The sequence below is a fragment of the Scyliorhinus canicula genome, chromosome 1 (assembly GCF_902713615.1).
Source record: "Scyliorhinus canicula chromosome 1, sScyCan1.1, whole genome shotgun sequence".
Classification (NCBI taxonomy): Eukaryota; Metazoa; Chordata; class Chondrichthyes; order Carcharhiniformes; family Scyliorhinidae; genus Scyliorhinus; species Scyliorhinus canicula.
Genome location: NC_052146.1, coordinates 249,994,073 through 250,012,038, shown reverse-complemented (window position 1 = coordinate 250,012,038; position 17,966 = coordinate 249,994,073). Strand labels below are relative to the sequence as shown.

General features: G+C 48.7%; 1 protein-coding gene across 3 annotated transcripts in view; it reads right to left on the bottom strand.

Annotated features, from left to right (window-relative positions):
* tatdn3 (TatD DNase domain containing 3) overlaps window positions 1–17,920 on the bottom strand; it is a 117,507-nt gene extending 99,587 nt beyond the window's left edge. For all 3 annotated transcript variants that reach the window (XM_038811150.1, XM_038811160.1, XM_038811170.1), the window contains exon 1: window positions 17,763–17,920. In XM_038811150.1, the coding sequence (XP_038667078.1) occupies window positions 17,763–17,864 (102 nt within the window). In that variant the 5' untranslated portion in view covers window positions 17,865–17,920. The remainder of the gene's footprint in view (window positions 1–17,762) is intronic.
* Between the last annotated feature and the right edge of the window lie 46 nt (window positions 17,921–17,966).

The following is a 17,966-nucleotide window of genomic DNA, read 5'->3' as shown; positions in this document are numbered from 1 at the left end:
TCAAATAATGGTGCGGGAAGGGGTTTCAATTCATGGGGCACTAGCACCTGTACTAGGGAGAGGGAGCAGTTAGATCAGGATGGGCTCCACTTAAACTGGGATCAGTGTCCTGGTGATCTGTGCAACTAGAATTGTGAATAAGGCTTAAAAACAAAAAGGATGAACTGCGAGGGCAGTAAGGTGAGAGGAGATTCAGAAATCTAAAGACAAAATTTGAGACAACCGAGCAGTGCGGTGACGTGGGTAAAAACAAGCAGAGTGGGACAGGAAGAGGGAGAGACTTTAATGGTAATAGTTCATCAGCTAATGAAATCCCTGCAAAGGATAATAGTAAACAAATAAAATTAAAGGCTCTTTATCTGAAATTTGAAAAAGAGAAAAATGGTTTTGATCGAATCACCATTAGAAAGATATTGCGTATTTTCAGGGTGGCGGGTGCTCACTATCCTGGGAGTTAACAAGTAACTCATACCCGTTAATAGACTCACTGACATTTCACACTGAGTTGAGCTCTGATTGGCAGTAGGCGGGACTTCTGTCTACCCTTGGAAAGAGGTTCAACCTTGGAGAGCTGTCAGGCAATCTGATTGGCCGACAGCTCTCCAGCCCATCCAGGTACAGCATTGCAGTGGCCAGAAGAGGTACTGCAGCGCTCTGCCTGGAACTAAGTCCCAGGGGTCCTGGAGTCGGTAGGGTAGAGGATACCCTGGGAAGGTCGGGATGACGGAAACCTTGGGAGTCGAGGAGTAGGCCCGGGGGGGATAGGGGAGGGTGTTACTCCCAGATGTGAGGTGGCCCATATGTGAAGGGTCTTTCAGATTGAGGCCCCCCTTCCTGCCCAAGATGGAGATTCATCCGTTTCTTGGTTTCCTACCTTGCCCTGACCTGCGCCCACCAGCCTAAAAATTGAGGCTGGGCAGGAAAAGGAAGGGGAAAGGGCAAGTTTCCTGCCCAAGTCCCTGCCTGCTGCAGTGTGAAATTGCATGTGGTCAGAAGGAGCAGGATCCCAGAGGGCATCCTGTCCATACAGTTTTAGGCTTCCCCTGCCTCAGAACCCGTCTTGGCGGAGCGTAAAATTCTGCCCATAGATACAATGTGACCAAGGTTGGAAAATAAATGCTGTACAGTATACAACATTTTGAAAAGACTGGGGTAATTGAAAAAGAGGAGCCATAGCCCTGATAATAAAGAATGACATAACGACAGGACTGAGAATGGATCTTGGCTCAGAATATCAGGGAGTAGAATCAGTATGGATGAAGAGCTGAACGTTGGAGGATATAGATGTTTCAGGAGAGTTGGAGGGGGTGTGAAAGGGGTAGGGGAGTAGCATTACTGGTTAAGGATAATATTATAGCCGTACTGCATGAGGACACCTCGGAGGGCTCATACAATGAGGCAATCTGGGTAGAGCTAAGGAACAGGAAGGGAGCGATCACAATTTTGGGGGTTTATTCAAGGCTCCCCAACTGCCAGCGGGAGGTACAGGAGCAGATAGGTAGACAGATTTTGGATTGGTGCAAAAGTAACAGGGGGCGAGATTCTCCGACCCTTTCCGGGTCAGAGAATCACCGTGGGCTGGCGTGAATTCCACCCCCAACCTCCTCCGAATTCTCCGTCCCCCAAAATTTGGCCCTGCGTGAATCGCGCCACCTGCCTCGGAGAAAGACGGGGACTGGTGCGAAGCTATGGGCCCCGGGGCTGTCCGAATTCTCCCGGGTGGATGGGCCGAAGTCCTGCCGACGTGACCACGGGTCACACCGGCGTATATTGAACCACATATATAACGGCGTCAACCAGTACTGATGATTGACAACGGACAGCATGGAGGTAGGTCACGGCGTGGGGTGGCCGCAGGAGAAGTGACGGCGTGGCCGCAGTCAGTGTGCAGGGTGTGTGTGTGTGAGCGGGGGGGGGGTGTAGAGGGGGTGGGGTGGGGAGGTGAGGGGTGTGTTCGGGGGGTAGTGTGTGGGGAATGTGAGGGGGGTATGAGTGGGGGGGGGGAAGTGTGAGGGGTAGAGGGGGGGGTGGAGGTTGGAGGTGGAGGGGGCGAGGGGAGAAGACGAGTGCCGGGGAGGGGGAGAGGACGAGTGCCGGGGAGGGGGGAAGAGGATGAGTGCCGAGGTGAGGGGGCGACGATGAGTGCCGGGGTGAGGGGGCGAGTGCCGGGAAGGGAGGGGAGGACAAGTGCCGGGGAGGGGGGAGAGGACATGTCAGGGAGGGGGGAGAGGACGAGCCAGGGAGGGGGAGAGGACGAGTGCCGGGGAGGGGGGAGAGGACGAGTGCCGGGGAGGGGGGAGAGAACGAGTGCCAGGCTGAGGGGACGAGTGCCGGGGAGGGGGGGAAGAGGACGAGGGAGGTCATCTGCTTGGGCAGGTGCCAGCTTCCAACAGACGCGACCATACAGCCCATGGCACCTGGCTGCGGGGGTACGGGCAATGCTGACATGTCGCAGTTCCCCCCCCCCTCCACCCCCCACAGGCCATTATGTTTGGTGATCAGCCAGTGATGTTGGCCGCTGTGGCGGCAGCCGCACTTCTATATGTTGCCCTGGGGGAGCAGGAGGAGGAGCATGCCAGGGAGGTGGCGGAGGCTGCCGCAGAGGAGCGTGCCGCAGTGCGGCAGCCACCCAGGCTGGAGGGATGCCCGCCCGACAGGACGAGGAGCACGAGGAGGAGGAGGAAGAGGTTGTGGCGCCACGGCAATGGAGACGCCCAAGGAGGCCCCGTGTGTATCGGCCCCGCTCGTCGTACCAGGACCTCATGAACATGGCATGCAGGAGACTCCAGATGAGCCGGAAAACCGTGGCACACATCTGCCATCTGATGGCACACCTGGCACCGCGTGGCACTGGGGGAGGACACCCTCTCCCCGTGTCCGTCAAGGTTATGGTGGCCCTGAACGTTTATGCCACGGGGTCATTCCAGGCACCGAGTGGGGACCTGCCCGGCATCTCGCAGACATCGGTGCACTGTGCATCCGGGCAGTGACAGACGCCCTATATGCCATTGCAGACCGCTACATCCAGTTCCCTGTGGACTGGGCCAGCCAGGATGCCCGGGCAGCGGGCTTCGCTGCCGTGGCTGGGTTTCCCATGGTCCAGGGCGCGATCAATGGGATGCACGTCGACGTGTGGCCACCTGCAGATAACAGGGCCATGTTCACCAATAGGAAGGGGACCTATTCCATGAACATCCAGATGGTCTGCGACCACCGCATGATGATCCTGCACGTCTGCTTCCGGTACCCGGGCAGGGTACATGACTCATGTGTATTGGCGCAGTCTTACATCCCCGGCATGTTCGAAGGACGACACCCCCGGCTGAGGGGCTGGGTGCTGGGCGACAGGGGTTACCTGTTGCAGTCGTGGCCTATACGGAGGCCACAGACTGACGCGGAGAACGGCTACAACGATGCCCATGCAGCGACCAGGGGTGTGATGGAGAGGTGCCTTGGGCTGCTAAAAATGCGTTACAGGTGCCTGGACTGCTCTGGAGGGGCCCTCCAGTACTCGCCAGATAGGGTCGGCTGCATCGTTGTGGTGTGCTGCGTTCTGCACAACATAGCCCAGCAGAGGGGCGATGTGCCGCAGGCAGAGGAGGGGGGAGTGGAGGAGCAGCAGGATGAGGCGCAGTCCTCCCCAGATGAGGATGGGGGCAATGGTCAGGACAGACGGGCTGGACATGGGCGGGAGGCTGCCCACCGTTACCGGTTGTGCCAGCGGGCACGGGACAGGCTGATAACCACCCGGTTCACTGACTAGGGGGCGTGCGAATCGGCGAGTATGGCCACATACCGCACACCATGGCAACATCCGACCACCCTCACGCCCCCCCCATCCACCCACCACCAACACCCCCACACTCATCCCCCCTCCTCCCACCCACCCACCACCAACCACCCCCACCCCACCCGCATGCACATCACCCCTCCATTGCACATCCACCTGCGGCACAACGGGCCGAGCTCATGGAAGCATGTCCATTGCAGGCCATGGAGGATGACGACCCGCTCTGCGATGAGATCCTGGCTCTACATAATTGGACAATGTCTGACCCATGGCCACAGTACCACCCTCCACCCGGACCATCTCTGCATGCGGCCGTGACACTGCAGCGCATGGTCCAGTCCTCTGCCCGGGGGAATGGCGAGGGCGACCCGGGGGGAGGGGGGGCACACTCGCCTGGGGCCGACGTAATACCACCCCATACACACACACTGGCGCTCAATGCATATGACACCCCCGCACGCTTCGGACAGAGCACAAAGGCAGCTTCTGTCGGTGAGAAAGTGATTTTAATAACAAACAGTCCATACAGGTGCCCCTATAACTCGCCTGTGCCCTGCACCCGTGCCAACTTACTCAGTGTCTAATTGTTTGGCCTTACGGGCCCTTTGACTACGTCTAGGTGGCTCCCCAGACAGTACAGCAGTACTGGAGGCAGACTCCTGTGATTCCTGCCCTGTAACTCGGGATCCCTTTGGTGGCCGTTTCCTGGAGCGGCCCGGCCTAGATGAGCCAGGCTGCGGCTCGGGCGACTGGGATGGCGAGCTGCCAGCCTGTCCTGCCCGCTTCCCACTAGATGCACCTAGGACCGGGGGGAGGGGGGGGGGGGGGGGGGGGGGGGGAGTGAGTCCGAGGTGCCACGGCGTTCCGGGACCTCCCGGAATCAACATCGGACATGTGGCAGTATTTGAAGCGACAGTTGATTAGGTTTCAGGAAAGTCACGTTCCTGAGAGAGCGAAGGATAAGTGTGGCAAGTTTAGGGAGCCTTGGATAACGAGGGATATCGCGAACCTTGTCAAAAAGAAAAAGAAGACTTTTAGGTTCCATGAGACCTTTTCTTACATGTTAACCTTTTGTAGCACCTTATAATTTGTCATTTGGAAATCCAAGTAAAGTATTATTTAGGGTGACACAGCGGTTAGCACTACTACCTCACAGCACCAGGGATCCGGGTTCAATTCTGACCTTTTTAAAATAATAATATTTTTTTAATTATTAAAAAATTAATTATTATTATTTTAAAAGGTCGGAATCAAACCAAGGTCCCTGGCGCTGTGAGGAAGCAGTGCTAACCACTGTGCCACCATGCTGCCCTAAATAATACTTTACTTGGATTTTCAAAAGGTAAAGTCACTCAAAATTACACAACCTAATAGCAGTAACTGAAACATGACTGCAGCTGGGCAAGGAATGACAATTAAATATGACCGAGTATAAAACTTTCAATAGGAATGGGAAAAACAAAGAGTAGTAGCAGCAGGGGAGCATGAGGATTTATATAGAGAAATGGAACTAAGGAACAGCAACTTGGAAAATATTACAGATCATCAAAGCTGGATCATAGAATCATTAGTGCCCATCGAGTCTGGACCAACCCTCTGAAAGAGCACTGTACCTAAGTCCAGCTCCCACTCTATCCCCTAACGCCCACCTAACCTTTTGGATACTAAGGGGCAATTTTGCATGGCTAATCCACCTTACCTGCACAGGACTGTGGGAGGAAACTGAAGTACCCGGAGGAAACCCACGCAGGCACGGGAAGACAATACAAACTCCACACAGGCAGTGACCCAAGGCTGGAATTGTACCCAGGCCCTGGTGCTGTGAGGCAGCAGTGCTAACCATTGTGCTGCTGTGCTGCTAATTGAAAATTATTAAAGATGAGATCTAGAAACATTATATTAATAATTATAATTGCGGTCAATATTATCCAAATATCAGTTAAAATGGTAACTACAAAAGACTGTGAACTAAAATGGGACCTTGCCCAGATTAAATAGGAGGTATTGGTAAATAAAATGATAGATCAACAATAGAGAACGTTTAAAAAGAAGGTTGAAGGAACATAGATCAAGTATATTGCAATAGCGAGCAGGAAGGTGAATATATCAAATATACTGGTCCCATGGGTGGTAAGGGAATCTAGAACAACCTTGAAAATAATAAAAAGGGCAATTAGCGCTGATAGAGAAGATGAGGAAGGAGCGACCAGGACAAACCATATAGAAAAACTACTAAAAGGAAGGTTAGAAAAACAAAGAAGGTGAGTCAGGGAAATATAGCGAAACAATACTTTCCATAATCACATCAGCAAGAGGATAGCTAAGTAGTGGCAGGACCATTGTGAGATTAAAGAGGCAAACTTGTAACAGGGATTGAGGAAATGGTAGGGATGTCAAATAAAAACCTTGCTTTTGTTTCTAGGTTAGGTGGCTATTGGGATTGTAGAACCGGGTAAAGACTAGTTAGTACAGCTTATTATTCAAAGAGTAGATGGCATTAAAGAAGTTACTGAAACTTAATTTACTTAAATTACTGGGACATCATGGTTTATATCTAAGAATTATGAAGGGAACAAGGGAAGAAAGGGCATTGATTGAAATTCTCTAAATGGGAAAAATTATTATTTTCTTAAAAAGGAGACAGGTTAAACCAGGGTTTATTACTGACAAGTTAGTTTTACTTCAATTACAGATAAACTACGAGGGCCTAAAATACTTAAGGGAGTTACATTTTTTTAAATGTGATCTAATGAAAATTAAATTTCTAAAGGGTATTTGACAACTGTTATTGATTCCTTTGAAGAAAAGAAAATGCAGTGGATCAAATTGAAGTGGATTTTCAAAGAACCATTTGAAAGAGTATCAGTATCCAATATGTGACCTGCGGGCCCAATGCAGCCTTCAAGCTATTTTGATCTGACCTATGCGGCTGCCATCAGTTCTGTGTACAAAGATTTCTTCAGCAACTTTGAAATTTGGTTGGTTTAAATTCTTGGATCTGGAGGACTGGAAAGATTACTCCTGTTTGGTGGATTTTGACCATTCAATTAGAAACCTTTACCAGTCTTTCATGTCTACTCTTTCATGTCTACTAATCAAAATCTCCCACAATAGCTTTAGCAGACTGATGAAATACCAGAGAAATTTGCAGACATTATTGTGTGAGTGCTGAGCTGTAAATAATGCTGTCCTGTTTTATCTGGATCTTGAAGCATTAAGTGTTCAGAAAACAATGTTGAGTTTGAAAAAGTGCAGTGTTACGCATAGCGACAGGTTGAATGTTCAGGACACCGTCAATTCTTCAACAACAGGATGGGAATACAGGGATACGGACCCAGGAAGTGTATACGATTGTAGTTTAGTCGGGCAGCATGGTCGGCATGGGCTTGGAGGGCAGAAGGGCCTGTTCGTGTGCTGTACTTTTCTTTGTTCTTTGTTCTTTGTAACTCTACACTGGCTTCTTAAGAGTAGAAACCCCATTTGCTCCCATCCCACTCTCTCATCAACCTTCCTGCCCAGTGTTCTCTCTGGAGGGCTAGACTTGCCAATCTTCTCCCTGTCCACGCATCCACTGCTGATCCTGTGGACTCTGCCAGGGGATCAGCTTTACAACCCTTCCATGCATCTCTTACCACATTGTCCGATCAGTTGAGAACAAGGCCCTTGCCATCCATAAGTTTCTTGTGGATGATTGTATCAAAATCATGGCCTTAACAGAAGCCTGGCTGAGGGGTGATGGCAACTTTACCCATGAATCCTCGCCACCTGGTTAAATCTTCCACCACTTGCCTACCCAAGACCATCAGGATGGCAGCGTGACTCTTATCATCAAATCCTCCTTTACCTGACCTCTACAGCTCTGATACTTCCTCCTCCTTTCTGCATCTCATCTTGTTCTACCCTCTTTCAAAATCATTATTCTGTACCACCCTCTCAAGTATGATAAAAATTTTCTCAGCAAGATATCTTTACTGCTTTCCTTTCTGCACAAAACGACTCTCAGCCTCGTTGATTAGAACCTCATCTCAACATCATGTTCTGTCTCCCCTGAGTCTATTGTCCTCTAATCTTCCCTAAATCTTTCCCTCCAGGTAAACTCCCCAACCCATATTCATGGTCACACCCTTGATCTTAGCATCTCACCCCATAATATCAATTACTGATAAGGCTATCGCTGATCATTTTGTTGTATCACTTACCAACCACATCCCCTTCCAACACCCAGCCCTTCATCATCCATTCCTAAAAAAAACAATTCTCTTACATCGCACTTTCAAATCTTTGGCCCTCCGTTTGCCACAATCTTTCTGCAGCTACTGATCTGCTCAATTGCAGCATCACCTCCACCTTTTACACTTCCTCCTTCAGGTACCATGGGCGAGATTTTCCCAAAACGGGAGAAATCGTAAAGCTGCCGTAAAACCCGGGCGGGTTTTACGGCAGCGCGCCACTTCCCGACGGGGGACCGATTCTGGTCCCCGGTCGGGGCTAGCAGCCCAACGCCGTAGGCTCCGGCAAGACGGGCTTAACGAAAATCGTTAAGCCCGCTTACCGGAGTTAGCGCCGGCTGACGCGTCATATGACGTCAGCCGCGCATGCGCAGTTTGGAAGACTCCAACCCGCGCATGCGCGGGTGACGTCATCGCGTTTTTGCGCGAAACCCGCGCATGCGCGGGCCGGGTTGCCCCTCAGCCGCCCAGCGAATGGATACTGCGGGGCGGCGGAAGGACAAGTAGTGCGCTGGCATCGGGCCCGATCGCGGGCCCATGGCACCCTTGGCATGGCCGTGGTACTGCCGTGCCAATCGGTGCCATGGTTATAAAAAGCGAGTTTGTGACGCCGTTTTTACGAACGGCAAGACCAGGTGTGTTTGCCGTTCGTGAAAACGGCGGAAAGGGCTGGGACTTCGGCCCATCTAACAGCTGAGAATCGCTGCCGGCCGTAAAAAAACGGCGGCAGCGATTCGGGTCGGGACTTCGGCGGGGGGGTGGGAGAATAGCGGGAGGGCGGCAAAAATGTCGGGAAGGCCCTCCCGCTATTCTCCCACCCGTCGTGGGGGGCGTCGTGGGGGGCGGAGAATTGCGCCCCATGTGTTGGCAACCATTGGTTTCCATTCGATTGGTCCATGATTATGTTTCGCAAAGTACTGCAGTGATTTGTTGTTACCTTCTGCAGTACAGCTGACCAGGAAATTCTTCCACTTTCATCACCTGCTGTCAAGTGTATTGGGAACATTTACAGGCTGACAATCAACCTGTTTGATCACATTATGAATACATCTTCCATGACTATTAAGTCCCGAAGTGGGACTTGAACCCAGAGCTTCTGACCAAGAAGCGGTGATGCTACCACTGTGCCACAAGACCTCCCTTTGATGTCCGCTAGTCCCCAAGGAACCATCACTCTCTCTCACCCTGGCTATTCCCTCTGGCACAGCCCCAATCTTCACTACCTTAAGTCTATGGGACACGGATTTGAAAGGATATGGTGGAAAACTGGTTAACCATCCACCAGCAGATCTGGCCCGAACACTGAAAACCTTACTCTTATCAGCTATTTACATAGACATAGAATTTACAGTGCAGAAGGAGGCCATTCGGCCCATCGAGTCTGCACCAGCTCCTGGAAAGAGCACCCTACCCAAGGTTAACACCTCCACCCTATCCCCATAACCCGGTAACCCCACCCAACACAAAGGGCAATTTTGGACACTAAGGGCAATTTATCATGGCCAATCCACCTAATGCCATCCATGAGCTAGGAGCTCATCAGACCAGGTCTATTCCAGGGTCAAACTGGAACACAGAAATAGCAAAAATTTAATTACTATTCTCACATCTGTCTCTGGTTTCTCGCCTACCGTCCCTAATGTCTCCACTGTGAGCTCACTTTGTCCATGAGATCCATTGCCTGATCCCTCAAACCTATTCCCATTAATCTGCTGACCACTCAACTTTCCAACCTGGTCCCTCACTTGGCAGGCTGATATTAACAGTTCTCCCCCTTCAGGCCTTGTTGATTTCTCCTTTAAATCTCCCAACAGCACACCACATCAGCGCACTGACCCAGCCATCCTTCCAAACTATTGTCCCATCTCCCTTTTCTCTCCAAAGTCCTTGAATGCAATTTTGCCTCCCAAGTCCATTCCATCTTTTCCAGTACTCCATATTTGAATTCCTCCATTCAGATTTCCAACCCTACCACAGCTCTCATCAGTCGCACACGACATCCTTTGTGACTGTGACAAAGGTAAACTTTCCCTCTTCGTCCTTCTCAATCTGTCTGCAATCCTTCACATGGTAGACCGTACCATCCTCTTCCAAGGCCTCTCCACTGCCAGACAACTAGGTGGGATTGGTCTCACCTGGTCAATTTATATCTAATCATTGTCAGAGAATCACTTGAAATGGCTTCCCATCTTGCTCCCGCATCTTTACCTCTGATGTCCCTCAAGTATCTATCCTTGGTCCCCTTCTATTTCACATCTGCGTGCTGTCCCTCAGCGACATCATGGGAAAACACAGCGTTAGTTTTCACATGTGCACTGGTCACACCCAGTGCTAGCTCATCTTCACCTCGTTCGACTTCTCAACTGTTGCAAGATTATCAGGCTGCATAACCGACATCCTGTATTGGATAAGCAGAAATTTCCTTCAATTAAATATTGGGAATACTGAAGCCATTGGGCTGGATTCTCCGACCCCCCCCCCCCCCGTTGGGTGGGAGAATCGCTGGGGGTCGGCGTGAATCCCGCCCCCGCTGACCTCCCAATTCTCCCGTCCCCCCCAAACACCGGCCCGGCATTAGTCGCGCCGCCCACCTCGGAGAATGGCGGGGTCCGGCGCGACTCAATGGGCGCCGGGGCCGCCCGAATTCTCCGGCCCGCGATGGGCCAAAGTTCCACCCGCCTGTAGCCGGTCCCGCCGGAGTAAATCAGAGTAGGTCCGTAACCGGCGGGACCTGGCTGCGCGGGCGGGCTCCGGGGTTCCTGGGGGGGTCGCAGGGGGATCTTGCCCCGGGAGGTGACCCCACGGTGGCCTGGACCCACCGTTGGGGCCTACCGATCCACGGGCGGGCCTGTGCCATGGGGGCACTCTATTCCTTCCGCATCGGCCGTTGTGGTCCTCCGTGATGGCCGATGCAGAAGTGAATCCCTGTGCGCATGCACGGGGATGACGCCAGCACATGCTGGCGTTCCCGCGCATGCGCCAACTCGCGCCGGCCAGCGGAGGCCCTTCGCCGCCGGTTGGCGTTGCGCCAGGCCCCTATCCCGCCGGCCAGCGGGGCGCCAACCACTCCGGGGCGGGCCTAGCCCCTGAAGGTGCGGAGGATTCCGCACGTTGGGGCAGCCGACGCTGGAGTGGTTCACGCCACTCACTCCCGCCGGGACCCCCTCGCCCTGCCGTGTACAGGAGAATCCCGCCCGTTATTTTCCATCCCTAATTTAAACTCTGTTCCCTAGCTACCAACTCTCTCCCTCTCCATGGCAATAATCTGATATTAAGCCATACTGTTGGCAACCTTGATTTCACATTTGACCCTGAAATTAGCTTCTGACCTCATATTTGCACTACCACTAAGACCACCAAAGTTCACCTCTGTGATATCCCCTGACTTTGCCCTGTTTCAGCTCACCTACTGGTGAGACCCTCAATCATGCCTTCATTATCTTTAGCCTTGACTATTTCAATACACTCATGGCTGGACTCCTCTATTTTACCATCCATAAACTTGCGGTTATTTAAAACGCTGCTGTCTGTGTCCTAACTCAAACCAAGCACTATTCGCTGAGCTATATTGGCTCCTATCAAGCAAAATCTTAATGTTAAAATTCTCATCCTTGCTTGTTCCAAGGCCTCAACCCACCCAATTTTCTCTAATCCGCCAGCCCTGCACCCTTTAGAGTATCTGCGCTTCTCTCTGTGGCTCTTGAGCATCCACCATTTTAATGGCTCCATCATTCATCCATCTAAGATAGAGTATGAGAGTAAACTTGCTCAGAATATAAAAACAGACAGTAAAAGTTTTTACAAATATATAAGACAAAAAAGAGTGGCTAAGGTAAATATTGGTCCTTTAGAGGATGAGAAGGGAGTTTTAATAATGGGAAATGAGGAAATGGCTGAGGAACTGAACAGGTTTTTTGGGTCGGTCTTCACAGTGGAAGACACAAATAACATGCCAGCGACTGATAGAAATGAGGCTATGACAGGTGAGGACCTTGAGAGGATTGTTATCACTAAGGAGGGAGTGATGGGCAAGCTAATGGGGCTAAAGGTAGACAAGTCTCCTGGCCCTGATGGAATGCATCCCAGAGTGCTAAAAGAGATGGCTAGGGAAATTGCAGATGCACTAGTGATAATTTACCAAAATTCACTAGACTCTGGGGTGGTCCCGGTGGATTGGAAATTAGCAAACGTGACGCCACTGTTTAAAAAAGGAGGTAGGCAGAAAGCAGGAAATTATAGGCCAGTGAGTTTAACTTCGGTAATAGGGAAGATGCTGGAATCTATCATCAAGGAAGAAATTGCGAGGCATCTGGATAGAAATTGTCCCATTGGGCAGACGCAGCATGGGTTCGTTAAAGGCAGGTCATGCCTAACTAATTTAGTGGAATTTTTTGAGGACATTACCAGTGCAGTAGATAACGGGGAGCCGATGGATGTGGTATATCTGGATTTCCAGAAAGCCTTTGACAAGGTGCCACACAAAAGGTTGCTGCATAAGATAAAGATGCATGGCATTAAGGGTAAAGTAGTAGCACGGATAGAGGATTGGTTAATTAATAGAAAGCAAAGAGTTGGGATAAATGGGTGTTTCTCTGGTTGGCAATCAGTAGCTAGTGGTGTCCCTCAGGGATCCGTGTTGGGCCCACAATTGTTCACAATTTACATTGATGATTTGGAGTTGGGGACCAAGGGCAATGTGTCCAAGTTTGCAGATGACACTAAGATGAGTGGTAAAGCGAAAAGTGCAGAGGATACTGGAAGTCTGCAGAGGGATTTGGATAGGTTAAGTGAATGGGCTCGGGTCTGGCAGATGGAATACAATGTTGACAAATGTGAGGTTATCCATTTTGGTAGGAATAACAGCAAACGGGATTATTATTTAAACGATAAAATATTAAAGCATGCCGCTGTTCAGAGAGACTTGGGTGTGCTAGTGCACGAGTCACAGAAGGTTGGTTTACAAGTGCAACAGGTGATTAAGAAGGCAAATGGAATTTTGTCCTTCATTGCTAGAGGGATGGAGTTTAAGACTAGGGAGGTTATGTTGCAATTGTATAAGGTGTTAGTGCGGCCACACCTGGAGTATTGTGTTCAGTTTTGGTCTCCTTACTTGAGAAAGGACGTACTGGCGCTGGAGGGTGTGCAGAGGAGATTCACTAGGTTAATCCCAGAGCTGAAGGGGTTGGATTATGAGGAGAGGTTGAGTAGACTGGGACTGTACTCGTTGGAATTTAGAAGGATGAGGGGGGATCTTATAGAAACATTTAAAATTATGAAGGGAATAGATAGGATAGATGCGGGCAGGTTGTTTCCACTGGCGGGTGACAGCAGAACTAGGGGGCATAGCCTCAAAATAAGGGGAAGTAGATTTAGGACGGAGTTTAGGAGGAACTTCTTCACCCAAAGGGTTGTGAATCTATGGAATTCCTTGCCCAGTGAAGCAGTTGAGGCTCCTTCATTACATGTTTTTAAGGTAAAGATAGATAGTTTTTTGAAGAATAAAGGGATTAAGGGTTATGGTGTTCGGGCCGGAAAGTGGAGCTGAGTCCACAAAAGATCAGCCATGATCTAATTGAATGGCGGAGCAGGCTCGAGGGGCCAGATGGCCTACTCCTGCTCCTAGTTCTTATGTTCTTATTCATGACTGTGCCTTCAGTTGCTTAGGCCCTAAGCTCTGAATTACGGTCCCCACACCTCCCTGTCCCATTACTTTACTTTCCTCCTTTAAGACACTCCTCAAAACCCACCTCTTTAATCAAGCTTATGGTTATCTGAGCCGATATCGCCTCACATTGCACAATGTATTTTTAATGCTCCTCTGAAGCACCGTGGGACTTTTATTATGTTCAAGGCCCTATACAAATATGGTGTTTTGTTACTGTACATGCACTCTTCAGAGAAAAGCATTAAAGAAAGCGCAGGAACAGATTTGTATGTTCTGCTGCACAGATCTGTAAACGTTCCTGTGCAATGCCATGAAGCAATAGTTCGAGTGAACAAGGTGTTGGGACTTATGTTTCTGCGTACAGGAGCTCTCATTATAGTAAAGCTGTATGTGGCTTGATCACTGGTTTTCCTATAATTATCTGGTCAAAGTGATTGCATATCCATGTAACAAGGTATCATAGAAGAGTTTTTTTATTAATTCAGAGTCTTCAGTGCAGTAAACCAAACAGAGTGCGGTAAAAAAGCTGACCACAAGCCTAGAGTTTGGTAATTGGGGTGAGTTTGGCGAAATGGGGATGGAGGTGTTTGTTTCCCTTTGCCTTTTCTATCTTCTCACCCTTTAGGATGGTTCTTATTCTACTACAGGGAAAGGAGCTAGCTGTTTGATGAGGATCTGGTAAGTGGGTAAGTTCTACTTTATCCCAGAGGTATAAAATGGTACATAACTTGATGGTGAAGTTAATAAAATATATAAAAAGCACTACAGATAAGTAAATAATTTAATTAAGTAATTGTTTTAAATGCATTAAGATGAAAGGCAGCTCATGTGTCAAGGCTGCAGCATGTGGGAGCCACATTGTGATCCAGGGCAAACACGTCTGCAGTGTGAAGGCTGAGCTGTGGACACGTCAGGGAGGGGAAAAGTTACCTGGATACTTTCTAAGAGGAGGCAATCACACCTCTTAGGATAGGGCCTTCTAATTTGGAAAGTGGTCAGGGATAGGAGAATGTGACTGCAAATGAGGCAGGTAGGGGCACCTAGAGGGCAGGAGTAATACTCTGCAATTGCCCAACAGGTCTGCACTTCTCTCAGCTACGGGTAGCCTACGCGTAGATGAGCTGATTGACCATGGTTCATGGTACAGCAAACGGTTCAAGTGGGGAGAGCACATAGGAATGCTGGGGACAGTATAGTGAAGAGGATTGACATTCTTCATAGAATCATAAAGGAGTTACAGCACAGAAAGAGGCCATTCAGCTCATCTTGTCTGTGCCAGCCCGAGGACACCCAGGAGCCCTCTTCTCTGTAGTAAGGAGCAAGAGTCCAGATAGCTGTGTTGCCCACCTGGCACAAAGGTTAAGGACATCTGCACCGGGCTGGAGAGGAACCTGCAGTGGGAGATGGCCCACGTAGGTACCAGCGACATAGACAGGACAAGAAATAAGGTTCTGCAGAGTGATTCGGAGGAGCTAGGCACCAAATTAAAAAGCAGAACCTCAAAGGTAATAATTTATGGAAAGTGGGATCTGTATTGTTGGGATGGACTACATCTTAAATATGCTGGAGTTAATGTTTTAGCAAGCCGCATAACTAGGGAAGTAGAATTCATAGAATGCCTACAGTGTCGAAGGACATTCAGCCCATCGGGTCTGCACCAAACCTCTGAAAGAGCACCCCTCCCAGGCCCATTCCCCCACCCTATCTACATGACCCCACCTAACCTGCACATCTTTGGACTGTGGGAGGAAACTAGAGCACTAGAGTTTTAAACTGAATGGTGGGTACAAGGGCTAAATTTGGGGATGATGTGGTAAACCAAAGAGGAGAGGGAAGGCAAGAGAGGATATTAATATAAGACATTATATATAAACCTGGACAGGATGAGACAGAAAGTACAAATTTAAGAGTAAATCTGCTGCTGAGGCTAAATGCTAAAAGAAATTAAAGAACAAATCTAAAGGCTCTGTATTTAAATGCACATAGAATTTGTAACAAAATAGATTAACTGAAAGCGCAGATTTAAATGATTGAGTACGATATTACAGCCATTAGAGACATAGCCAATGATGACTTAGATTATGATCCGAAAATTGAGGATTTTGTAACATTTAGGAAGGACAGCAAGTATGAAAAGGTGAAGGTGGCTCTGTTAATTAATTATGGTATTAGCACATTAGTGAAGGATGACCTAAGTTCAGGAAACCTAGGTGGGGAAGCAGTTGGGTTGATGTGACAAATGATAAAGGCAAGAAGTCACTTGTGGGAGTGGTGCTCAAGGCCCCTAATTGTAACTACATGATAGGACAGAGTATAGAACAAGAGATACACAGAAACATACATAGAAAATAGAAGCAGGAGGAGGCCTTTCAGCTGATCACGAAATTCAATACCCTGATCCAGCCGACCCCCATAACCCTTGATCCCTTTGGCCCCCAAAAGCTATATCTAATTCCTTTTTGAAATTATACAACGTTTTGGCCTCAACTACTTTCTGTGGTAGTGAATTCCACCGATTCACCATTCCCTGGGTGAAGAAATCTCTCCTCACTGCGGTCTTAAAAGATTCACCCCTTATCCTCAAACTATGACCCCTAGCTCTGGACTCCCCACCATCGGGAATATTCTTTCTGAATTTACCATGTCTAATCCTGTTAGAATTTTGTACTTTCCTATGAAATCCCCTGTCACTCTTCTAAACTTGAATGAATATAATTCTAGATAAAAGCAAATTACTGTGAATGCTGGAATCTGAAAACAAAGAGAAAATGCTGGAAATTTTCAGCAGGTCTGGCAGCATCTGTTGGGAGAGAAAAGAGCTAACATTTCGAGCTAGCGTTTTGACAAAGGGTCATCTGGACTCAAAACGCTAGCTCTTTTCTCTCCCTACAGATGCTGCCAGACCTGAGATTTTCCAGCATTTTCTCTTTGGTTGAATATAATCCTAACTCTCTTCATATGAGTCTCGCCATCCCAGGAATCAGCCTGGTAAAACCTTCCCTCCATAACAAGAAAAAAGTATAGTTGGTTCTCGTTCAAGATCCTAACAGTGGACATATGGATGGCCGAAGGCAAGGATTAGAGGTAAATAGAAAGTTTCTCAGAATAGTAATGGGGATAAGTGATAATTCATAGTAGTCTTAATTGGGCCACTCTTATTTACCACATATATCCATATGTATAAAATATGCATATATAAAAAAGAAAAAGACTCATGTCTATAGTTACAGGACCTTAGGATATTGCAAAGCACTTGACAACCAATTAAGTCCAGTACTCCTGAACTGTAGCACTGTTGTAATGTGGGAAATGCATCAATCGATGCACAGCAAGCTCCCACATGATAGTGATCTGATCATCTATTTTTGTGATGTTATTTGACAGACAAATATTTCCCAGGGGGATGATGGGGGGGGGGGGGGGGGGTAACTTTTCTACTCTTTGAAATAATGCCTCGAGATCTTTTACATCCAGCTGGGCCATTCTCGTGTAAATGACTCAATGCTATGCGCATACGTCTGCAGAACTATTACTTGTCTCATAAAAAATGTAAATCAAGAAATTGTCATCGCACAGAACAAACCCTTAAGTCGGTCTGTAAATTACCTCGAATCCCATATAAAAATTATCAGGATTATTTGAAAATAAAATGCAACATTGCAAATGCTAGGCAAAAAAAAATACATTTTTCGCAATGGTTTTAAATGGCATTGTGTGGATAATTACAATACTTAATTGAAGTAAAGGAAAACTGGCAGATTTTTCTCCCCTACCCTCAAGACGTGATAAACTGCTACTCAAGACTAAATGCTGAAGTTCCAGTATTACCAAGAGCTGGTTGTTCATTTATGTTCCTAACGGCAAGAGAATCTCCACAGCCAAAGGAAGAATCATAGCCGGATCTGGCCTTGCCCCCAACATTGACATGTTGTAGAAGACCAGGCCCAGGAACCCACCAGGAGATACAACTTGGGGCCCTTTGCTGCAGCGCAGATTTGAAATATTACAGAATAATGACTTTGAGGAAACATTGCCTTTACTGTGAGTGAAAGGGCCCAGAGCCAGGCCTAGCTCTTACTGTGAGGAATTCGGGTGCTGCAAGGTGACAGTGACAATCGATGAATCCGCTCATGTTGCCCGGACCACAAAAACTGGCGCACGTCCGCCTCAGAGACATCATTTATTTAATTGTCCTTTATATTTAGCAAAGCGCAGTGTCCTTCCCTTTTGCCTGTGTGCTATTTAGATCTGTCCCACTAATAAACCGCTGGATTACTTTCTC